At 40.7% G+C, this 19280-nt stretch overlaps 1 protein-coding gene across 7 annotated transcripts; it reads left to right on the top strand.

The window, feature by feature from the left end:
- Window positions 1-7378: 7378 nt before the first annotated feature.
- ATG10 (autophagocytosis-associated family protein) lies at window positions 7379-12106 on the top strand. 7 transcript variants are annotated; one of them, XM_087371234.1, is made up of 7 exons: window positions 7379-7435; window positions 10580-10730; window positions 10820-10876; window positions 11011-11070; window positions 11220-11241; window positions 11447-11538; window positions 11738-12106. In XM_087371234.1, the coding sequence occupies exons 1-7, from the start codon at window positions 7410-7412 to the stop codon at window positions 12077-12079; spliced, it is 750 nt and encodes a 249-aa protein (XP_087227360.1). In that variant the 5' UTR covers window positions 7379-7409; the 3' UTR covers window positions 12080-12106. The 7 variants fall into 7 exon arrangements, with proteins under 7 accessions (XP_087227360.1, XP_087227357.1, XP_087227363.1 ...); XM_087371231.1 differs by having other exon boundaries at window positions 11220-11319; XM_087371237.1 differs by lacking the exon at window positions 7379-7435 and adding an exon at window positions 7505-7526 and having other exon boundaries at window positions 11028-11070; window positions 11220-11319.
- The last annotated feature ends 7174 nt before the right edge of the window (window positions 12107-19280 follow it).

The following is a 19280-nucleotide window of genomic DNA, read 5'->3' as shown; positions in this document are numbered from 1 at the left end:
CTCACAAGCAAGTGGTGGTATTGAGTAACTTGCTTCTTGAGGTGCAGAAAAGACCCTAGCTCACCCCACCTACAATGGAGGATTACCCAAAAGTGAGCCATGGGAAGCGAGCCAAGTAGTAAAAGTGAGGCGCAAAAAACCCGATCCAGTCAACTATAATTTGAAATAGAGAACACAACGTATTAAACTAGTCTTAAATAATTTAATTTTACTATAATCCAATGAAGAGGCCAAATTGCCAACCCACAGAAAATGTTTCATGAAACATGCTACTAATTCATATACAAAAGTAGACCATAGCCTACAACCCTAACCATTTGAGTAGTCAAAGATTGAAATCATTCTTTAGTACTTGCACATAAAAACTCTCACTTATACACTTTAGATAGTAAAACCTCTCAAGCTCAAGCCCTTGTGCTTGCTTACTCTTGCCCGACATTTTGAGGTTGTTTGTGGCCTTGTACCATTCCAACATCATTATGTACGACCTTCTAGCCACCTTCAACACCAATATTTCCAATATCAAGCAATGATTGTAGGACATGTAGTTGTATTAGGCAGCGATACTTCCATGGAGGATCACCCCCGTTCATCCAAAGGTAGATAGTATCATTGCCTAGCTACATTGTGGTGACAAAGTCAATGCGGCAAGCAACCAATACCTCCTAAGAAAGCAATCCAACTTGTCTTGCCCATGGATGGGAACATGAAGTGTATGTCCCCACCACTACGGGGGCAAAAATTTGTGGCCTTCCAACGTGTCTTGCCCATGGATGGGAACATGAAGTGTATGTCACCACCACTATCGATAGGGATGGAGGGCATGTTTGGTAAGAAGAAGTCCCAAGATTACCTATTCAGTAGCCTTGAGCCAAGACAAAATGTCCCTTGCTTTTGTTTCTTTTTGGATCTAGTTTGGATCCAAAACAAGGTGGTGAATATTTCATAGTCTACAATGGGGTGGCTTATACAAGTAGAGGTCAGAAACCCTTTGTATTGGTTTAACCTCTTCCTTGAACGATTCCAAAAAGACATTGAGAGGTTCCAAGATGGCATAAATTCATGCTTTGGGTGGGGATACACTTTCCCATACTCTTCCCATTGCGAAGGAGCAACTGCACAACCACCCTTGCACAACAATGAAAGGTAGAAAAGCCCTGGATACAAGTGATTAGTGGGGTTAAGGGAGCCAAACCCTCTGATTGCAAGTCCAAGAGAAAGAAAAAGACATTGTAGAAGAAGAAGTGTGATCCTGAGCTATTGAGCTTCAAAGATCTAGAAGACTCTAACATGGATGATGAGGAGGCATACATGATGGAGTCACATCTACTTAGCTTGAGTCAGATTTGACATTCACTTTGTTCCTTTCCCTTGGTATGGTTGTGCTCTTAGCCACACCAGTGGCACATTTTACCAATTATAGTGAGATAATTCATGGCCCCAATAGATGTTCTCGAACTTTTGGCCCATGTCCCTCCAATTATGATAGCTCCTTTGACTGTTGCCATGCCCTTAGCTCCCTTACCAACTATTGTTCCATCACTCCCCCTTCCAAGTGAGCCAATTCTCCGCTCTTTCTCCACTCTTTATCTCTCTTTCCTATCATCCTTCCCATCTCCCTTCTAAGTTTCCTGAGTCCCTCCCATTCACCTTCTAAATTTCCCCCATCCCTCCCATTATCCTTCTAAATTCTCCTTCTAAATCTCCCTCGTTCCGTATTCCCCCATCCCTCCCATCCCTGTTCTAAATTTCTCCAATCCCCTTCTCAAACTTCTTTCTAAATTCCCCCAACATCCCATACTCCTTCTAAATTTCCCATTCCTCTTCTAAATCTACCTTATCAATTCCCCAATCCCTCCTGTCGCCCTTCTAAATTCCCCACATCCCAATTTTCAATCTTTCCCATCCCTTCCATCTCCCTTCTACATGTTCCCCTTCCCTCCCATCTCCGTCCTAAATTACCCCCACCCCTCCCATCCCCCTTCTAAATTTACCCCATCCCTCCCATTCCCATATAAAATTCCACCATACCTCCCGTCTCCTTTTTCTCTTTTTCTCAAATGGCATCTAGTGGGAGTTACAGCTACTCAGAGTGATCATGGTAAGTAGTGAGCTACTAGTGGGCCTAGTAGCTAGTCAAAGAAAAATTTTTCTGTTTATAATATAGTGCAAAAACTTTTTAGCAAGCTCAATGTCCATGAACATGGAAAAAACATGTGGGAGATGGAGCAACAACATGAGAGGTTTGAGATCATGCACTCTTAGACTCATGCCACGAAGGCATTACAAGCATCATGCACTAGGAGCCATCACTCTTGTCATACTAGCACCATTTGTTCACATGTCTCAAGTTCTAGTCAAAAGTCGTGTGATGATGATTCCTCTATTACATTTTCTATTGATGGTGATGGTGGCTTGATTATGGATGAAAAAGGAAATGTCATACGTTCACAATGCGACAACTAGGCTATACAAAATTCAAAGAAGTCATGATGTCAAAACTAAAGGAAAATAAAAATAATGACCTCCAATAGTTTCATGACGAGTTTTTGATGGCTAAGAATATATAAAAAGTGGTAGATTTCTTAATACATTAGAAGGAGGTGATCTAAAAGGCCATAAGAGGGTGGGGTGCATATTAAGATGGACCACATTTTCTAATAGTAAAGTATTGTAATAGCTCTTAAAGTATGATCACTATTATTGACTTTGAATTGTCAATTTGCAGAAAGAAAATATGCATATTTGAATAATTGGGCATGATATTCCTAATAATCACGAGTTGTGTCAACTTATGATACAAGTACCCGAGATCTCCATAATAGTAGTCACTAATAGTTCTCTATCCAAGACACAACCATTTGAAATGCATAATCATGCACCCACCCAAGAAGGTGACATCCAATCAAGTGTGATCAGTTTCATAAGAATGACTCAAAGAAATCCATGGATGAAGCACATAAACCTCCATCAGCAACATCAACATTGTGATGCTACAAAATCTCACATAAAAAAGTGGGGTAGCTTTAGATTGGGGGCCCCTCAAAAGGCACATTTATGGAGTACTTTATAAGTATATATTTTCATGTTTTTTCCTACATCTTTCTCTACTACTTATTTTTTAATATATATCTTCTATGTCTTACCATGTATGTGTACAAAAGCATGTACACCCCTAGTAAATATAAGTATTCACATGACAATGGTACCACTACTCCTCCAAAGGTTAGAGGTGAATATTTTGGGAGTAAATTATTCTAATTACTTAAACTCAAACTTATGTAGATTTTGTGTCTTCAATGTGTAGACAACTAAGGTTGACCCTAACCTATGTGACCAACAGTTTGCAAACATGGAGAGCAATAGTGTGAGGGGTGGTTGTGGCAATGAGGACATGAGTCTTGGGAGGACAGCTAGGAATTTTGAACGGACTCAGATGAAATGGTAGATGACAACATGAGTCTTGGGAGGACCCTTCCTATGTTCAGCTAGGAATTTGGAAAGGACTCAGATGAGAGCAACTTTAACAATTTTGACCATGCATTGCCAAAATTTTTTTAGAAAAATTGTGCACTATATGCTTATACCATACTTTGAGAGCCTTAGGGTGGTATTGATTTTAAGAGGCACTGTTATCAAGGTAGATGGACGGATAGGTCTATTATTCCAAGAGGAGGATTAGAGACAAGTATTAGAGGAAGACCAAGTTGCAAACACACTAGTGGAAAAGATGTAGCATATTTATAAAGGCAAGAAGCCTCAAAAGACTACATAGCATGGTGGAAGTTCTTGGTCCAAGCATGGATAGGGCAAGAATATTCTTGGTTTGAGTTAGAGGATGGACATTACTATTAAGGGGGTTTGATGGAATGTAATGTTCAATCCTTCTTCCATTCCCAAAGTTATCATCTTGAGGATCGAAATTCCCATGTTAGAGTCATCATCTTGAGGGAAGCCTACTTCACTGATGTTGATCTTGAGGGAAGATCTCAAAATCAAGTTTATAATGTGCATACAGCAATAACACAAAACAATGCTATTAATGCATAAGAGTTGCAAACCCTCACCTTAACCCTAAGGGTTTTGTATTTATTCTTTCTTTTCAACTAATATAGTGTACAATTAGTCATTTACGGTGTGCTCTCTAGTTAGGCCCTCTCTCCTCATCTGCATTCTTCTAGTTTCTCCTCTCTCTCCTCATAGTTTTTCACCTCCATGGATCTCCTCAATGTGCATCATCCTCAGAGAAAGCCATCTCTTCCTCCATCTTCATCATGGATACTTTAAGAAGAAATGTGCTTCATCATGACGCTTTTTTTTACAAAATGTGCTTCATCATGACCCTTATTTTTACAAAAAATTACATTTGAACCCATTGAAAAACCTTTTCTTTTTGCCATGACCCATCAATAGGGCTTCCCCTTGAGCCAATGTACGGTGAAGAAAAGAACTAATAATGCTTTCCAAATTAGGGTTAGGGAGATGATTTAAGGTGGTGATGAGGTTCTCATAAGGCTATTGATAGTGCATGTATAGAGATACACATACGGAGCAAGGAACAAAGGAAAAGGATCAAAGAGCTCAAAGCCATCCTTGTTTCTCCCCTTGTCTAAGATCCATTAGAAGAAGTTGCTTGATTGTAGGTTGAAGTTGAAAGACTTCAAACAAAGAATTCTAAATATGGGAACCAACTATGAACCTTAAAGCAGATTGAGAAATTGATGTGGATGCACTCAAACCCAATGAGCATCTCAGCAAGTGACTGGACAGATGGGGAGCAAATAACAAGGATGGATGACTCTATGGGTCCAAAGACCGTATTAGATAATTTAGGAAAATCCCAATTCCTAGAGTGGCGTATTTTGAGAATTTGTAGCCTTTCTCCATGAAAAACTAGAAATAGGCAAAAACAACTACATTATAATTCACAAAAGTATGAAATATCAACTATGTTCTCAGCTGATAATTGCATCTTAAGACAAATCATGAAATATTTTGCAAAAAACTTAACAGTTCATGGTGAAATTAAGCATCATTAAATTCTCACTTTATACTACCCTTAGAGAGAATCAAACCGTTCTGTTAGCCTCGAGTTAGGCTAACAATTGCACATGGTCACCGAGCATCGACCTCGGTTAGGAGCAAGGAGAGGTGGAGGCAATCAAGCACCCATTTTGTGGTAGAGGTGTAGTTGATCACTATAATGCAGCCAGTAGATGAGTGGAGTTATACGCATTGAGTGCACACTCTTTTAGAAGGTGATTTAGGTAGTTACTTGAATTGTAATAGGCAGAGGAGAGAACAAGAGAGCAGTGTGCAGAGCTCTCTTCCTCTGATAGGTTAGGGAGTGCTCATCGCAAGCTGAGGCATCTTGGTTGTATTAAGCTGATTTGATTCAAGAGACCTGAGTTGATAGGTTAGGAAGTGTTCATTGCAAGCTGAGGCATCTTGGTTGTATTAAGTTGATTTGATTCAATGGAAATGAATGAGCAATCGACTATGGCTCTTTTGTTCAACTCTATTGTAATGCTTAATTGTCTAAGTGTTAAGTGCGTGATAACTCGGTGTTCTCTCGTTCATCATATGATTCTCGTCTGTTAGCTCACCTTGACCTCCGTGTGTTTTATTTGTTGGCGTCTATGCTGCACCCTAGCATGCTCACCTTAGGACTACAAGAGCGAGCATCTTCAATGTGCACATCACTGGGTTGGGATGTAACCCGGGCACTTCTAACTTTAGCTAGGTGAGGAACCAAAAGCGTCAACATTTTGGCGATCCTGGTGGGGAAGGGTCAAGTAAATTTTGAGTTGATGAGCTATAAGGGTAGGATAATTAGAGAACTGAGTTGGTAAGCTGTGTTAGTAGATTAGGAAGAGTTCATGTTAACCCATGATGAAGTGAAATAGCTATTAGGAGTCGTGAGCTACTATAGGAAATTTATTTAACTAACTCCAGACGAGTGCCAGTAACTAGTAGTGTGATTGAAGATTGGGGTGTGGAATGCAAAAAGTACTCCAATTGCTCTTCTACTACTTTCTAACATAAGCAATGGCTAACAAAGTCTCAAAAAGATGGCCACATCCAACTATGCAAAGTCGAGTAGCCAAAGTTCAATGCCCAAAGGAGGCTGGCAGAAGCAACTATCCAACAGGTTCGTCAAGCATGGGAAGAGAGGCTCGGCTACACTACTCCAAAGGTGGAAGTTGACTATTATGCAAAGCCAAAAGGTTGGAACATTGGTGTCGGGCCGAGGCTTTCCATGAGATTGTTGGGTGAAGGTCCATTGTGGCAAATGGAATCCGTGCACTCATCTATGGAGAGTTTGGATTTCAAACGCATGGCCATCTCCTTCGTAGACCATCAAAATGAACAAGAAAACCAACTCAGAGAGGGATGATAACGTCTCTGACAAGATTCAACTATCATCCCAGAAGGATTGCATCGAGAAAGGTATGAAGACAAAAGACCAGATACAGTTGATGGATGACGAATCCATCATCGTGAGGACAAGCGTGCTTTTGGTGGGGAGAGGCACCACCGATGATCCAAGGTGAATGAGGAGCAGATACATTTTCCCGAGCTACCCTCACAACACACAAAAATACTACTCAGCCGTGATAAAAGCATGACAAGATGCACCCTTGAGGCCTGAAGACAGTACCAGTTGAGTCAGGAGTCTACAATGACCTCACAACCCTGAAGCCCGTTACGACAGGTGGGGAGCTAGTGAATCAGCTCTTTTGAGTGGAAAATGTCGAGCTAAACCTAGTCTAAACAAGATCATTTGAAGAACTAAGGATGCTCAAAGAACACTAAACAAGACATGAGAGAGAGTTAGTAGTAGGCACACTCAATCTATTGCAAGATGTGTTGAACAATAAAAGATAGGCTTTTTATATAGATAGAGCTTGCTTTCACAATTCAAGTTGTTTGAGATTGTTTATCATTTGGTAATGTATCAGAGATTTCCTATTCTATGCTATATGTGATGAGTGGATCTCAGAGAAGGTTGATTATCAAATCTTAACAAGAGGGAGAGAGAAAGGAAGAGAGACAGAGAGAGAGAGAGAGAGAGAGAGAGAGAGAGAGAGAGAGGTAAACGCGTGCGCCTGCACACACAAAGAGAGAGAGAGAGAGAGAGAGAGAGAGAGAGAAGGGGGGCAATTGCGTGCACGCGAGGGAGAGAGAGAGTGTGCGTCGTGAGAGAGAGAGAGAGAGAGAGAGAGAGGGGGGGGGGAGGGGGGGGGGCGAGTATGTGAGTGAGGGGGGGAGAGAGAGAGAGAGAGAGAGAGAGAGGGCGAGTGTGTGAGTGAGTGGGGGGAGAGAGAGAGAGAGATTGGGATTATGGTCGCTTCATCCCAGTAGGCTAGCCGCTACCCACGAATTCTGGGCAAGCCTAATTAGGTGTGATGAACTGCAAGTACATACTAGAAAGGTACATCAGCCACACCCCCAAAAGCTTAGAACATTGGAATATTCTGGAAAGAGATTTTGCTTTTTCATTTTCGCATCGGCAATTTGATGCGGTGGGGAATAAGTTGGTGAATTACCTCTTTGGATTTGGGAATTGAAGAATTTCTGAGAAGTAATTGAGTGTGTCGGCAAGCTCTCACCTGATAGAAAACCAAAATTCGAGGTTGCAGCTGGAGATGGTATAAAGAGTCAGCTTCCATTTCGTCTATACGCTAACGAAATTCATCCTTGCATAATCCTCTATCGAAGCTTTAGACGATTGTTGCTTACTAGTGTTTCGTAAGGGAGGAACAGGGAAGAATTGAGTACATTGAATAATTATTCCATAAGTGTTTCGTTCTTGCAGGAGTTGAAAACGATTCGAAATAAGTTCTTATTAGCAAGCTGGTTTTTAGTGTTTGCAAGAGTCGTGAGAATTGGTTTGCTTTCATTGCTTGTGCCTTCCGTTGAGCGTAGGATTTCGCCTTCTATAAGAGAGAGAGTAGCTTTTCATAGGAGAGAGAGTAGTTTGAAGAGCTAGGCCTCTGCATGGCAGTCCCGCCCTACCCTTCCTTGTTTTTTCTAAAGTTCCACACTGTATCTCAGCTTTGCTGTGACCTAGAGAGACGTCATTCTCCTCAAATCTCCCTACGAGTGTGCTCGCCACCCTCATCATAACACGCATCTTGCCTTCCTTGAAGCTCGACGCAACCTGCCTTGAAACAAGTTGCGATAGACGCTAAGAATCGGAAGCTTAGTCTCATGCGTGAGACGACCATAGCTCATAACAGAAATTTGCAAGAAACCTATAGCCCTCAGAATATTGCAGCTCTTGAAGAACAAAAAGCTAAGATCCACGAGTTTAATTTGCGCAGTACTATAGAATTTCCTAGGTTTGAAAGGAAAGATTTTTCTTTCATCAAACCACCTCCCCACCAGACGGGAGGGCATGCTTATTTAGCAGCTAACTATCAGAACTTTTTGGATTTCATCACTTCATTTCCTATCCCGCGCCCCTCTGCGACTGAGAAAGAATTGCAAAGTGCTGGAGTCATGGAGATTAAGTGAAGGATGCAGCCTTGACACATTGGTAAGATTTTCTCCCTTCATTTGAGTCCTTATGTTTCTCTCTCTCAAAAGAGAGGAGGTCATCCGCAAATAGCTGCACCCCAAGCTTCTAACTGAAGGAAAGGAAAGGTTGAAAATCACAGGGAGCGAAATTACTGATCAGGACCTGCGAGATCAATGTAAAAAAAGTACAACAAAACAAGCATTATAGAGCAATCTATGGACAAAGCCTGATACAAAAGCGTGCTCAGGGTGCCACCATCTAGCAGATAAAATGATGCCTAGATGTAGACCCCTGGCACAATCAGAACTGATCTATATCCTCATGGCATCTCCAATTATCTGCCAGCATGCGTGCTCCAAGGGAGCTTCAGTGGGCTGCTTAGATGCTGCACCAACAGGCCTCCTTGCCGCTCTGCAAAGCAGCGAATGGTCAGGACCTGCGAGATCAACATAAAAAAAGTACGATAGAGTAGAACAACAAAACAAGCATTATAGATTGCTCCAATGATGGACAAAGCCTGATACAAAAGCATGCTCAGGGTGCCACCATCTAGCAGATAAAGTGATGCCTAGATGTGGACCCCTGGCACAATCAGAACTGATCTATATTCTCATGGCATCTCCAATTGTCTGCCAGCATGCGTGCTCCAAGGGAGCTTCAGTGGGCTGCTTAGATGCTGCACCAACAGACCTCCTTGCCGCTCTGCAAAGCAGCGAATGGTGAGGCACTGCACACCTTATCCCTAGTCTCCCTGCTGTTCTGGATCCATCCCAAATGTGAGGCACAAGGCGATCTGATATCTGACCTTCCTGCTGCTCTGGATGCAGCACAAACACAAGGCACAAAGTGAGATTCCAAGGCCCCCAAACAGGGCCCTCAAGCCCTGCTGATCTGGCGGACCCCGGATAGGGCTTACCTGAACAAATCTACAGATTGAGCCAGTAATGGCAAACCAGTCTTTCATATGGCAATCTGACTTGCCTGACCTGTCGACCCAATTGCAGACTGCAGTCGGCTGACCTTTATATCCATGTGGCAGGCACATACTGGCCCGCCTTTTGCTGTACTGCCAACCTGGTCTTCTGCTCCAGCGGCCTGCTGCATAAGCTGCAGCCATGCATCTGCTCCAGCCATGTGTCCATGCTACTGCTGACCAAATGTAGGCTCTGAAATGGCCCAATACTTGCTGTCCTGCATCCATACAGCAACCATACAGCTCTGCTGCCTTCTCCAGGACCTACTACAGCAATTCCATACACTGCCTACATGGCAGCTCCATGCACACTCAGATCTGCCCACGTGGTCTCTCTTACGTCCCAGACATGCTTTTGGTCTACATCCCCCATGTCCTCTCAAGTGGGAAGGTGACCCCTATAATCCCAGCACCCCCTCACCAACCCAATGTGGGCCGACACTCACTCATCAATGTAGATGCTCTATCAGCTCCCATAGTTAATCTCTTAGGATTAAGTCGGACATGTCTGTAGCTCCATGTCCAACTCTACCACAGTAAGCCATCCCAAACATAGGTACAATCTAGGCAGCACCAATCTAGGTATCTTCCTCCTGTAACAGCATAGCCCCCAGCTCCTCAGCACCTTTGACCATTCCGAAGTAGTAGCATGGCCATGGGCTGTGGATGCCTGTGACAGAACTTGTGGCTAGAAGTATAAAGGAGAAAGGCAGCACCATGTGAGGAGAATAGCGGGGGACAACACCTTTTATTTCTATCCAAATTCTATGCTCGGCAAGCGATCTGTCAATTTACCCCTTACTTATGTCACACATGTAGTTTTTAAAAACAAGAATCTTGTCATTAAGTTGGTGGGCAGGAAGATGAAAACTTAAATGCAGGGTATGCTAAGGTTGCTCTGTCAAAGGTATTTGTAAACCATTGGATAAATGTTGGTGGAAGGATCGCAAACTTTCAAGTGCTCACAAGCTTTCTTTCAAGTGCAGAACCTTATCTAGTTGAGAATTTACCAACTTGCTATTCAAATATGGATATGATTTGTGAGCAACGAATAATAACATTCTTTGAAAGTGTAACTGCAGCGGGATGGAAGGATGGGATGGAACTTTGACCGTGAAGCAATTCAAAGAAGCCGCTTTGTATTTGGCTCATGTCTGGGAAACCTATTGCTCTGATTCACCGCAGTGGCACTGGCAGAGTTTTCCAGTTTCTCTTTTTATGGCCGTTGACACTGTAAGTTCTTGGAATTGAGCACTGGGTGTGTTGCATCCATCTTTGGATTCCATTTAAACGCAAGCTACATGCTGTGCTTTTATGTGTAGCCAGAGGGCTATCTTGTACTTGAAGATGTGTTTGTTGAGGACGCACAGTCAAAAGAGGTGTGATTCTTGCCCCCTGTTTTCAGGTGTCACAATACAGGAAGGTTTCTTGTATTTGTGTTCATCTTAATTTTTGATTGTTTCCTTCTTTTCTAGTTTCTGACAATTATACTCTCTATTTTTCCTTTTGAAAGTGTTCGTGTTATGACAGTGAACTGGAAAGTAAGGACAGTGGAGCCATAGATCTAGCAACGGTGAGATCATATTAGCGTTATTTTCCTTGAAGTAGTTAGGTCACCCAGGAAATTTGTCATTGCCACAGTTTTCTTGATTTGATAGTATGTTCTTGCTGTTGTGTTTCAGAATGGGTAATGATTTAACTTCATTTTCTCTTGTGGTTTAGGCCCCTCCTCTAATCACGAAAGGTTGTTTCTATACTTATCATGTCATCTACAGTGAGGTCTTCAGAGTGCCAAAATTGTTCTTGAAAGGAAGATTTCCTGGTCAGTGCATTGTATTATGTGGCTTAATTTTCTACTGTTGTACAATATCTTTAATGAGAGAAGAGGTTTTCATAGAGTCTATTTGGTTTTAGTCTCACACAGATGCATTTGCATATCCCTTGACCAGATGGACGGCCACTTCAGTGGCAGGACATACAAGAAGCCTTGCCTGCTGTAGTGGGTGATGAAAGGACAAAGTGGACATTTCTAACATATGAGGTTGGCATGTCATTTGTATCATCCCTCAAAGTCAAACAATCAGATCTTATGGAGTAAATAGCTCATGGATATTTTCTTTGGAAAGAACGATCTTGTGGAATCTTAATTGACATGTTAATCTCTTTTAGAATTTTGAACTTATTTGTGAGTATGCATTCTCATTAGTACTCGATGACTAAAATTTACCTAAACTTTTCAGGAACATCCTTACTTGCATCTGCCTTGGTTGGCTTTGCATCCATGTGGTACGAGTAACTTGATGAGCATAGTGTTATCACAAGACCTTCTGGGACACAACTCACTTTTTGGGAGTGTGCTGGCAAACAGTACATTAAAAAGCATTTTAATATCTGAAAACGATGATGGGAAAAGCCATCAACCTCTGGCGGACAAGGAGCTTGCTTCAGTCCCGATCATGAGTTGTTATATCTTGACTTGGTTCTCATTTGTTAGCCAAGCTGTAGCTTTTAAGCTCCCTCAAGGTTTTATGAAATGCTTTACGAGTAAAAATGATAAGAGTATTGGAAAGGTCGGTCAATGAAAAATAATATTTATTTGTGTGAAATACTTGCCTTCATCTTGCCTGCAGATTTCTCACTGCCCGAAATGGAATGTTGTGTTTGTTAGAACAGTAAGCTTCTTTAAGAGAATAAGTGAAGTGAAAAGTATATACTTATACAAGAATTCATAGTTGCCTGCCAATTCTCTCACATAAAAAAGCTTCTCATTGACACATCCTATACATGAAACCTGCCAATTCTCTCACATTAAAAAGCTTCTCATTGACACATCCTATACATGAAACGGGGAAATTTTCTTTACTAGTTTTTCCTCCTGGTCCGCTGACCTTCTGAAGCAGCTTGTAGCCGGTGAAGTAGAAATCGAATCGCTCATCATAAACAAATGCAACTTCGCATTGGAGATTTATAAAACTCACATGAAATGTAAAGGAAAGTACTTCACACAATGGAGGATAGAGAACAATAGCGTTGGCAGTCCTTACAGAACAATCTTTGTAAAGCAAATCAAGACACATCCTGGCTAGCAAATGATAACCAAGTCAACATATAAGAACTCATGATGAAAAATATTAGTTAGCCAGAGGTTCGTTATTTTACCCATGATTTTAGATACTGAAACGCTTTTCAACATTTTCTTTCCCAATCAGCGACGCTCATCCTGCAAAATCTTGCAAAGACTGCTTATAAAGAGATGTTCACAATCGCAAAGTCGACCAAACCAATACAAGGATGTGCTTGAACATTAAAATGTGAAAAGGGGAAGGGGAAGAAGGGGAGCCCTGTTCCCATTCCTTCCTACTCCCGACCCTTTCCAAAACACAAAAACCTTTAATAATACATTCTGCACATTCGAGAAGCATATTGTCATAGCCCTCCATGTGCTTGGATGAGACAAGCCTCTTTGATTGTGAAGCTTGTTTGCAATTGGAACTCTTGCAAAGTGTTTCAATGCTTGAAAAGAATGATGGGAAAATTATATATTTTGGATAACACTGACCTTGCTTCAAGCTTCAACATTAGTCTTCACTCTTTATCAGTTACTAGCCAGATTATAGCTTTAAATTCCATAAAGATTTGTTGATTTGTTTTGGAAAGGTGGTACCGTCGATGACTATTTGATATCTTTATTTAAGGACTTGCAATTACTTTGTATATACAATTTTAGCTTTTTTGAATGTAAGGTACATTAGTTTTAGTTAAAAATAGATGGTTACATGGCCAATCCAGAAGATGCCTCATCTAGCAAGGCTGCTAGGAAAGGAGGGAAAATTGATCATGACCCTCACCGACTACACTCTTTTACTTGTGCTGATCATGACCCTCGTTGACTACACCCTTTTACTTGCACTCTCATTTTTTTGCTCTAGATATAGGAGAAGGGGAGAGGGAGAGTGAGAGAGAGAGACCTCCATTGTAGTTGTATTTTATCAACCTTGTTTGCAAGATGAGTACATGGTTAAAAAGGTGGGACTCACTTACAAAAGCAATGCCAAAATAAATATGGCAAGAAAAGGAGGCGTAAGCTTTTTACTCGATCCTAAATAAATATAGCAAACCAAGAAGGGTGTGAACTATTCAATGAATCCTATAATCAATGACTTAGATATGCTCTTCAAATTTTTCTTTAGATAGGAGCTTTGCTTTGTCTTCAATTCAGTTCAAAATAGCATGGTGTTACGAAAGGATGTACTTAGAATGCACAAAAGGAACCCAAGTTCACCATTTGAGGGGGTTCAAGTGAAGGTAAGAAATAGTTGGTTTTAACATACCCTAGGGATTGTACTTTTGACTTGAATTAGTATACATGGGCCACAATATAAAAACACTTGGGTTGAGGTTTGCTAGAGTTTGGTTGTTTGGATAGCATCTTGATTTTATGATAATTCAGTTGTTCACAGTTGTTCATTGACTTCTAAAAATATAAGAACCGACCTTGCATCTTCAAGGTTATCCTTAATCTCTTGAAACAAATGCAATGGAGAATCCTGATCCCATTAGTCTCAAGGAGCCAAACATTGCCCAAGAAATTTGAGAAAACTTTGCACTTTAGCGACCCACTACCAATTGCGAAGGTGATCTCTTTTGGCCTACTGGAATCCAAGAGAAAGAGGGAAAGGCAAAGTGATAGGTGAGCTATTAGAGAGAGCAATGCTCACATTAATGTGACATTTGAAAACATTGTCGATCGAGTTCAAGAGGCAAGTTGTGTAAGTCTAAGTTATGTGTTGTTTCAAGTGAGCATGTATGGTGGTATTGATTGCAGAATGTGGGTGCAATATCAAATATGTAGCTAGCAAAATCAATTTTAATGCATCTTTCCATATGGACAAGTTGAAATCATTGTTAGGAGATAAAAGGTACGTGCCATGTGTATTATATTTGATCAAATATATGAATTTTCTCTATTGTATGGAAATTCTAAAGTATGGAGATTTGCTTATTGTAAATTGTTGAAGCTAATAAGTTCAAGGGGTAAAAGGTGAGAGGGCCCCATTACTATCAAAGAGCGACGGAACTGAAATACCACCAACCAATGATAAAGGTGAGAAGTAACAAGAGTGAATTTGCCATGGTTGTTGGCAAGCGACATAATCAATTATGATTTAAATAACTTTGAGAGAGATCAATGTGCAAGTGGTAATAGTTTCAAAAGATGATTGTGTTTTGAAAGTCATGAAAGGAATAGAAAAAAGTAAGAATTGCATAGATTGAGTACACTATTAAGTCTACGGTTGGAGGAAAAGCTCCAGGGCCTGATGGATTGCCTATTGAGTTCTGAAAGCATTGTGGATTTGATATGACCGCATTATATAACTGATGCCGTGTAAATGGAAAATTGCCATGGAGGCTAAACATGGGTGTTATCAAATTAATGCCTAAGAGTCAAAACAAAATTTTGCCAAGCCATTGGATGCCACTTACTATACTCAACTGTGTTTATAAGGTTATTACAAAAGAAATGGCGAATCAGATAAAGTTCACCCTTGCAAGATTAATCCATACAAGACAATATTGTTTTGTACAAGCGAGAAACATCTATGATGCAGATTTAAATGGAGTCTTACAAATGAGAAATATGTTATGTTAAATCTTGACCTGGAAAAAGCCTATGATAGGCAAAATTTATATTTTAAAGAAAAACTTCCAAGGACTTTCCTAGTTGAAAATAATAGTTTTTTCTCCTTTGTAATTTGTCATGTTTTCCAAATTATAGGTTAGAACACTTTTTCAATTCATAATATTGGACGTTTTTAGGTTTTAAAGTAAGATGTAAGCAATGTTTTTCCCATAAAAGTAGCTATTTTAAAAAGATGTTTCACATTAACTTATGTATTTTGTCTCCATAGCTTGGAAAAGGCTACTTTCTTGTTTTCTTTTTCAAAAAAGGATTTGCGTTGTCGTTTGCATGATTCTTTTGTTGTTTTCTATGACTCCCTATTTTTAAAAATTTCAAACACTTTTCTACAAGGATATGTTGATTCAGATACGGCAGGTGATAAAGATGGAAGAATTAGCACCACCTGTTATGTTTCAATGTAGGTGGAAGAGCAGTAACATGGTTTTTAAAGTTGCAAAATGTTGTTGCACTTTCTACAACAGAAGCAAAATATGTTGCAAGTTAACAGAGGCTAGTGAAGAGATGATTTGGGTGCAAAGGTTTATGGAGAAACTTGGGAAGAAGCAAAAAAATTATAGCTTATATAGTGATAGCCAAAGTGCTATTCATGTCGCAAAGAATTGATCCTTTCATTCAAGAACCAAACGTATATAGCTCTGATATCATTTCATCCAATCTGTTTTGGAGGATAGACAGTTGAAGCTAGAAAAGATCAATACTAGCCAGAATCCTATAGACATGTTGACTAAGGTGGTAACCAAGGAGAATTTGAGCTCTTGCTCAATTTTAATCGGTCTTCAACAAGGATGAGGAACAATATGAGAGGTAGCCAGATCCAAAGAATCTCAGTGAGTGTAGTAACGGTGGAGTTATTATGATTAGTCTCCAAGTGGGAGATTATTGTACGTGGAGCCTGATCCTTTTCTCAGAAGGTTCTTTTAGCCGTGCTTTGGGCCCAGATGTGTTTATACCCACTCTATGAAGTGGGAGTGTAGGGGGGTCAATGTCCCCCCTACTACTATCATGTGGGGTTCCAAGCATGGCCGGCAACAACTATTTAGACCCCCCATAATGGGGGTTCAAGGAAAGTGTCCTCGAAGCCAAAGATACATGAAAATTGGTGCATGAATTGTGTGGTCAAAATTTGTAAAAGGGTGTGTGGCCCACATAGCAAGAGAGTAATGAATATACTACTTGTATCTAGTATCTTCTCGCTGGCTAGATAAGAAAAATGTAGGACTTGCTATTTCTCCATGGATGTGGCGTATATCAGTTTCTCTCTTTCTCTTTTGTTCTGTGCGCTTTTTGTATTGTGTATTTAACGCATTCCACTTCTCACATTATTGCTCCATTACCATGTTGCTCCTAACACCTCCTTCTTAAAAGACTCACCACCTGAACCAACCCCTACTCAACCCTTGCCTTTTTATTTAGACTCTTTCACCTTGCTCTCCAAAAGAAGCTAACAAACCATTTTCAACAACCTTAAAAAAATTGGATTTCATTGAATTTGCCTCACACAGGACACCTGACTAGATGTTGTAACATCTTCTCTTAGTTCCTACATGACTCCACTCCCCTACTATGCACCTCTTTTCTTAATGTTCTATGGCTATTCCTATTGGAGGCAAACAAGGCAACAAAGACCCCCCAAAAGGCACAAGTTGATAAGTGAACTCAAATTGTGAAGGACAACCAATGGAACTCAAATTGTGAAGGACAACCAATGGAACACATTCTAAGAAAATATCAAAGAGGATATAAAGCGGACCTTGACAACAAATCTCCCCAAAAAGTCCAACTTAGCACAAAGAGAAATTATTCAAGCTAAAGGACAATTTCTCAACTAGCAACGAACGACAATTCCAAGCACTAGTTGAGGAAAATGAACTTATGGGTGGGCGGTCACAAAGGGGTGCTCAACAAATATGGACAAAGATTGAGCTTAGAAGTGGAAGAAGTTGATCTAAATGAGGGTTGCCTTTTGATGGAGTGGCTAGGGAAGTTGATGGAATGGAAGATGAGGCATTGACATGTTAAAGAAGAAAGTGTTGGCAAAGTGGTTGAAGATGGAGGAGTAGACGAAAGAGGGTTGGCTCTCGTCAATGAGGCTAATGGGAAGTATATTTCATTTTTATCCCTGGCATTACACTAAACCTCCCACTTATTCAATCTTCCACACCAACCACTTGGCACTCTAGTTACCAACAAAGATGTTCTGAAGGACTTCATATTCAAGACACCTAAAAATGCCAACAAAATTACCACGACATATCAATAGAGATCCTTGTAAAATTGACAAATCTCTAAAAGATAAAGAGCCAATTAGAAGTCAAATGGCATGGAAATCAATTATACAAATGCCAAGAAGCCCTTTAGACAAATAAAGGGATTAATAATTAATTATACAAATGCCAAGCAACCCTGTAAACATACAAAGAGCGTTATAACATTTCATGCACGAAGATTATTTGTTGTACCTGCTCATTAGCAAAGCATCAGAGTCAAGGCTTCGTGTTTTTTGTAAGGACACTCATTGAGTTTACAAAAGGACTGCTCCTTGCTCATGTGCTGCTTCCCCCTTCTACCATAGCATCTCCTTCCCTCGGGTTTCGATCCGCTCCCCCCCCTCCACCTCTTCCTACACCTTACCCTCCCTTTCTCCCCTTTCTACCTATGCCCATATTTTGCCTGCCTAGTTGATCGTGCCTAGACTAGGGAGCTTGCTATTTCTCATACCTAATTTTCTTGCCTCCGTAGTGTTTGTGCTTGGACCTAAGAGTTCTATCGCTATTTCACGCTTGGACCTTGGAGCTTTATTATTGTTTGTGTCTAGTTTTGGGAGTAGTTTGCAATATTTTTTGCTGCCCTTTAGTCCAAAAGCAATGACCCTTGAATTTAAGATTTGTTGAGCCTATTTGTACGCCTTTTTTAGCCTATTTGGTAGGCTCCATTCATCTCCTTTCCATTGAGTTAGCCAGCATTGTTTTGATCCTCGCGCAGCCTCTTCTACCCAAGCCCTCTTATCTCATCCCATTCCGAGGATCTAGGTCCTCTTTTAGCCCTTTCTTTCCTTTTTGTAAGCGTCCCTCTTCCTTTTTGAATGTAGCAAATTTGTTTTCTAGTCTCTGGGGAAAGAATCTTGGTGGTGACCTTTGGTTTGGCAAGCGAGACTCTTATGGTAGCTCCCTTAACTCCCTTAGCTATTAAGGTTCAACCTTCTGTTCTACACTAAAAGAGCTTTAATATGTCTTTACATCTTGAAGTTTGGGTAACACATGAAAAAGTTACATGATTTTGAAGGGAGTTGGGTTTTGATATTTTAGTGTATTTTTCATTTTAACCCCCCTCATCCAAAAGATCCGCCTCCCTTGGGTCTCACATATTATGAAAAATATGTACAAATCTTAAAATCTTTCATATTTTTTGAAGTATAAAACTTATTCTGTATGGTCAGGAGGAATGGACATTGTCATATTTTTCCTTTGCATATTTAAAGTGTTGTAGGAAATCCATGTATATTATATATGGACCTTGCCCCGCCATACCCTAGATTTTGGATGAGGGTAGTAACATAATACATATTGAGTTGGTGCCCCAGGGGTCACAGTTGATGACATGGATTAAACACATCAATTGCCACATTTCTTGGTGATGCTCTTCTTTTCACGTCTTTTGAAGGAGTGTCAACCCATCCACTCCTCCATCAAGGGCCATTTTGTCACAATGTAGAGCCCCTACAAACTTTAGCAGTCTCAATCATGGTAGATGATGGGGCGCTTGACTCCTAGTGATTGTTGAGTACCCTACAACTCTCCAAGAGGAGATCCTCCTTGAGACTCTTGATGGAAGAGAGCTCTAACACAAGGTTGAGGATTTTAGTTTATCAAGGCAATACCTACATTGCAGACAGATGGGCCACTTGGCTTGGGCTTGCCCCCTTCTCCTTCTTATGGAGTTTCATCAGGATAGAGCCAAGCATCCACCTCCATAGTAGCATGAGTCCCAGAACCTTTTGGTGGAGCCTTCCAAGGGGGCTTGGGATAAGGTGGAGAGAAAGAATCATAGCAAAAAGGCCACAAAGAATCACAGGCCATGAGCTA

This window comes from Dipteris shenzhenensis, chromosome 32 (assembly GCF_047967505.1).
Source record: "Dipteris shenzhenensis isolate YYH24624 ecotype China chromosome 32, Dip_SZ_1.0, whole genome shotgun sequence".
NCBI classification, from domain to species: Eukaryota; Viridiplantae; Streptophyta; class Polypodiopsida; order Gleicheniales; family Dipteridaceae; genus Dipteris; species Dipteris shenzhenensis.
The sequence above is the reverse complement of the archived record's forward strand: the minus strand, read 5'-3'. Positions and strand labels throughout refer to the sequence as shown.

Excerpts from the sequence above, each read along its gene's own strand:
- ATG10 (XM_087371231.1), top strand. The coding sequence starts at position 7,410 with ATGAACTGCAAGTACATACTAGAAAG. Across the intron at positions 11,071-11,219 it reads GAGCCATAGATCTAGCAACG|GCCCCTCCTCTAATCACGAA; the intron begins GTGAGATCATAT and ends CTTGTGGTTTAG. Across the intron at positions 11,320-11,446 it reads CTTGAAAGGAAGATTTCCTG|ATGGACGGCCACTTCAGTGG; the intron begins GTCAGTGCATTG and ends TCCCTTGACCAG.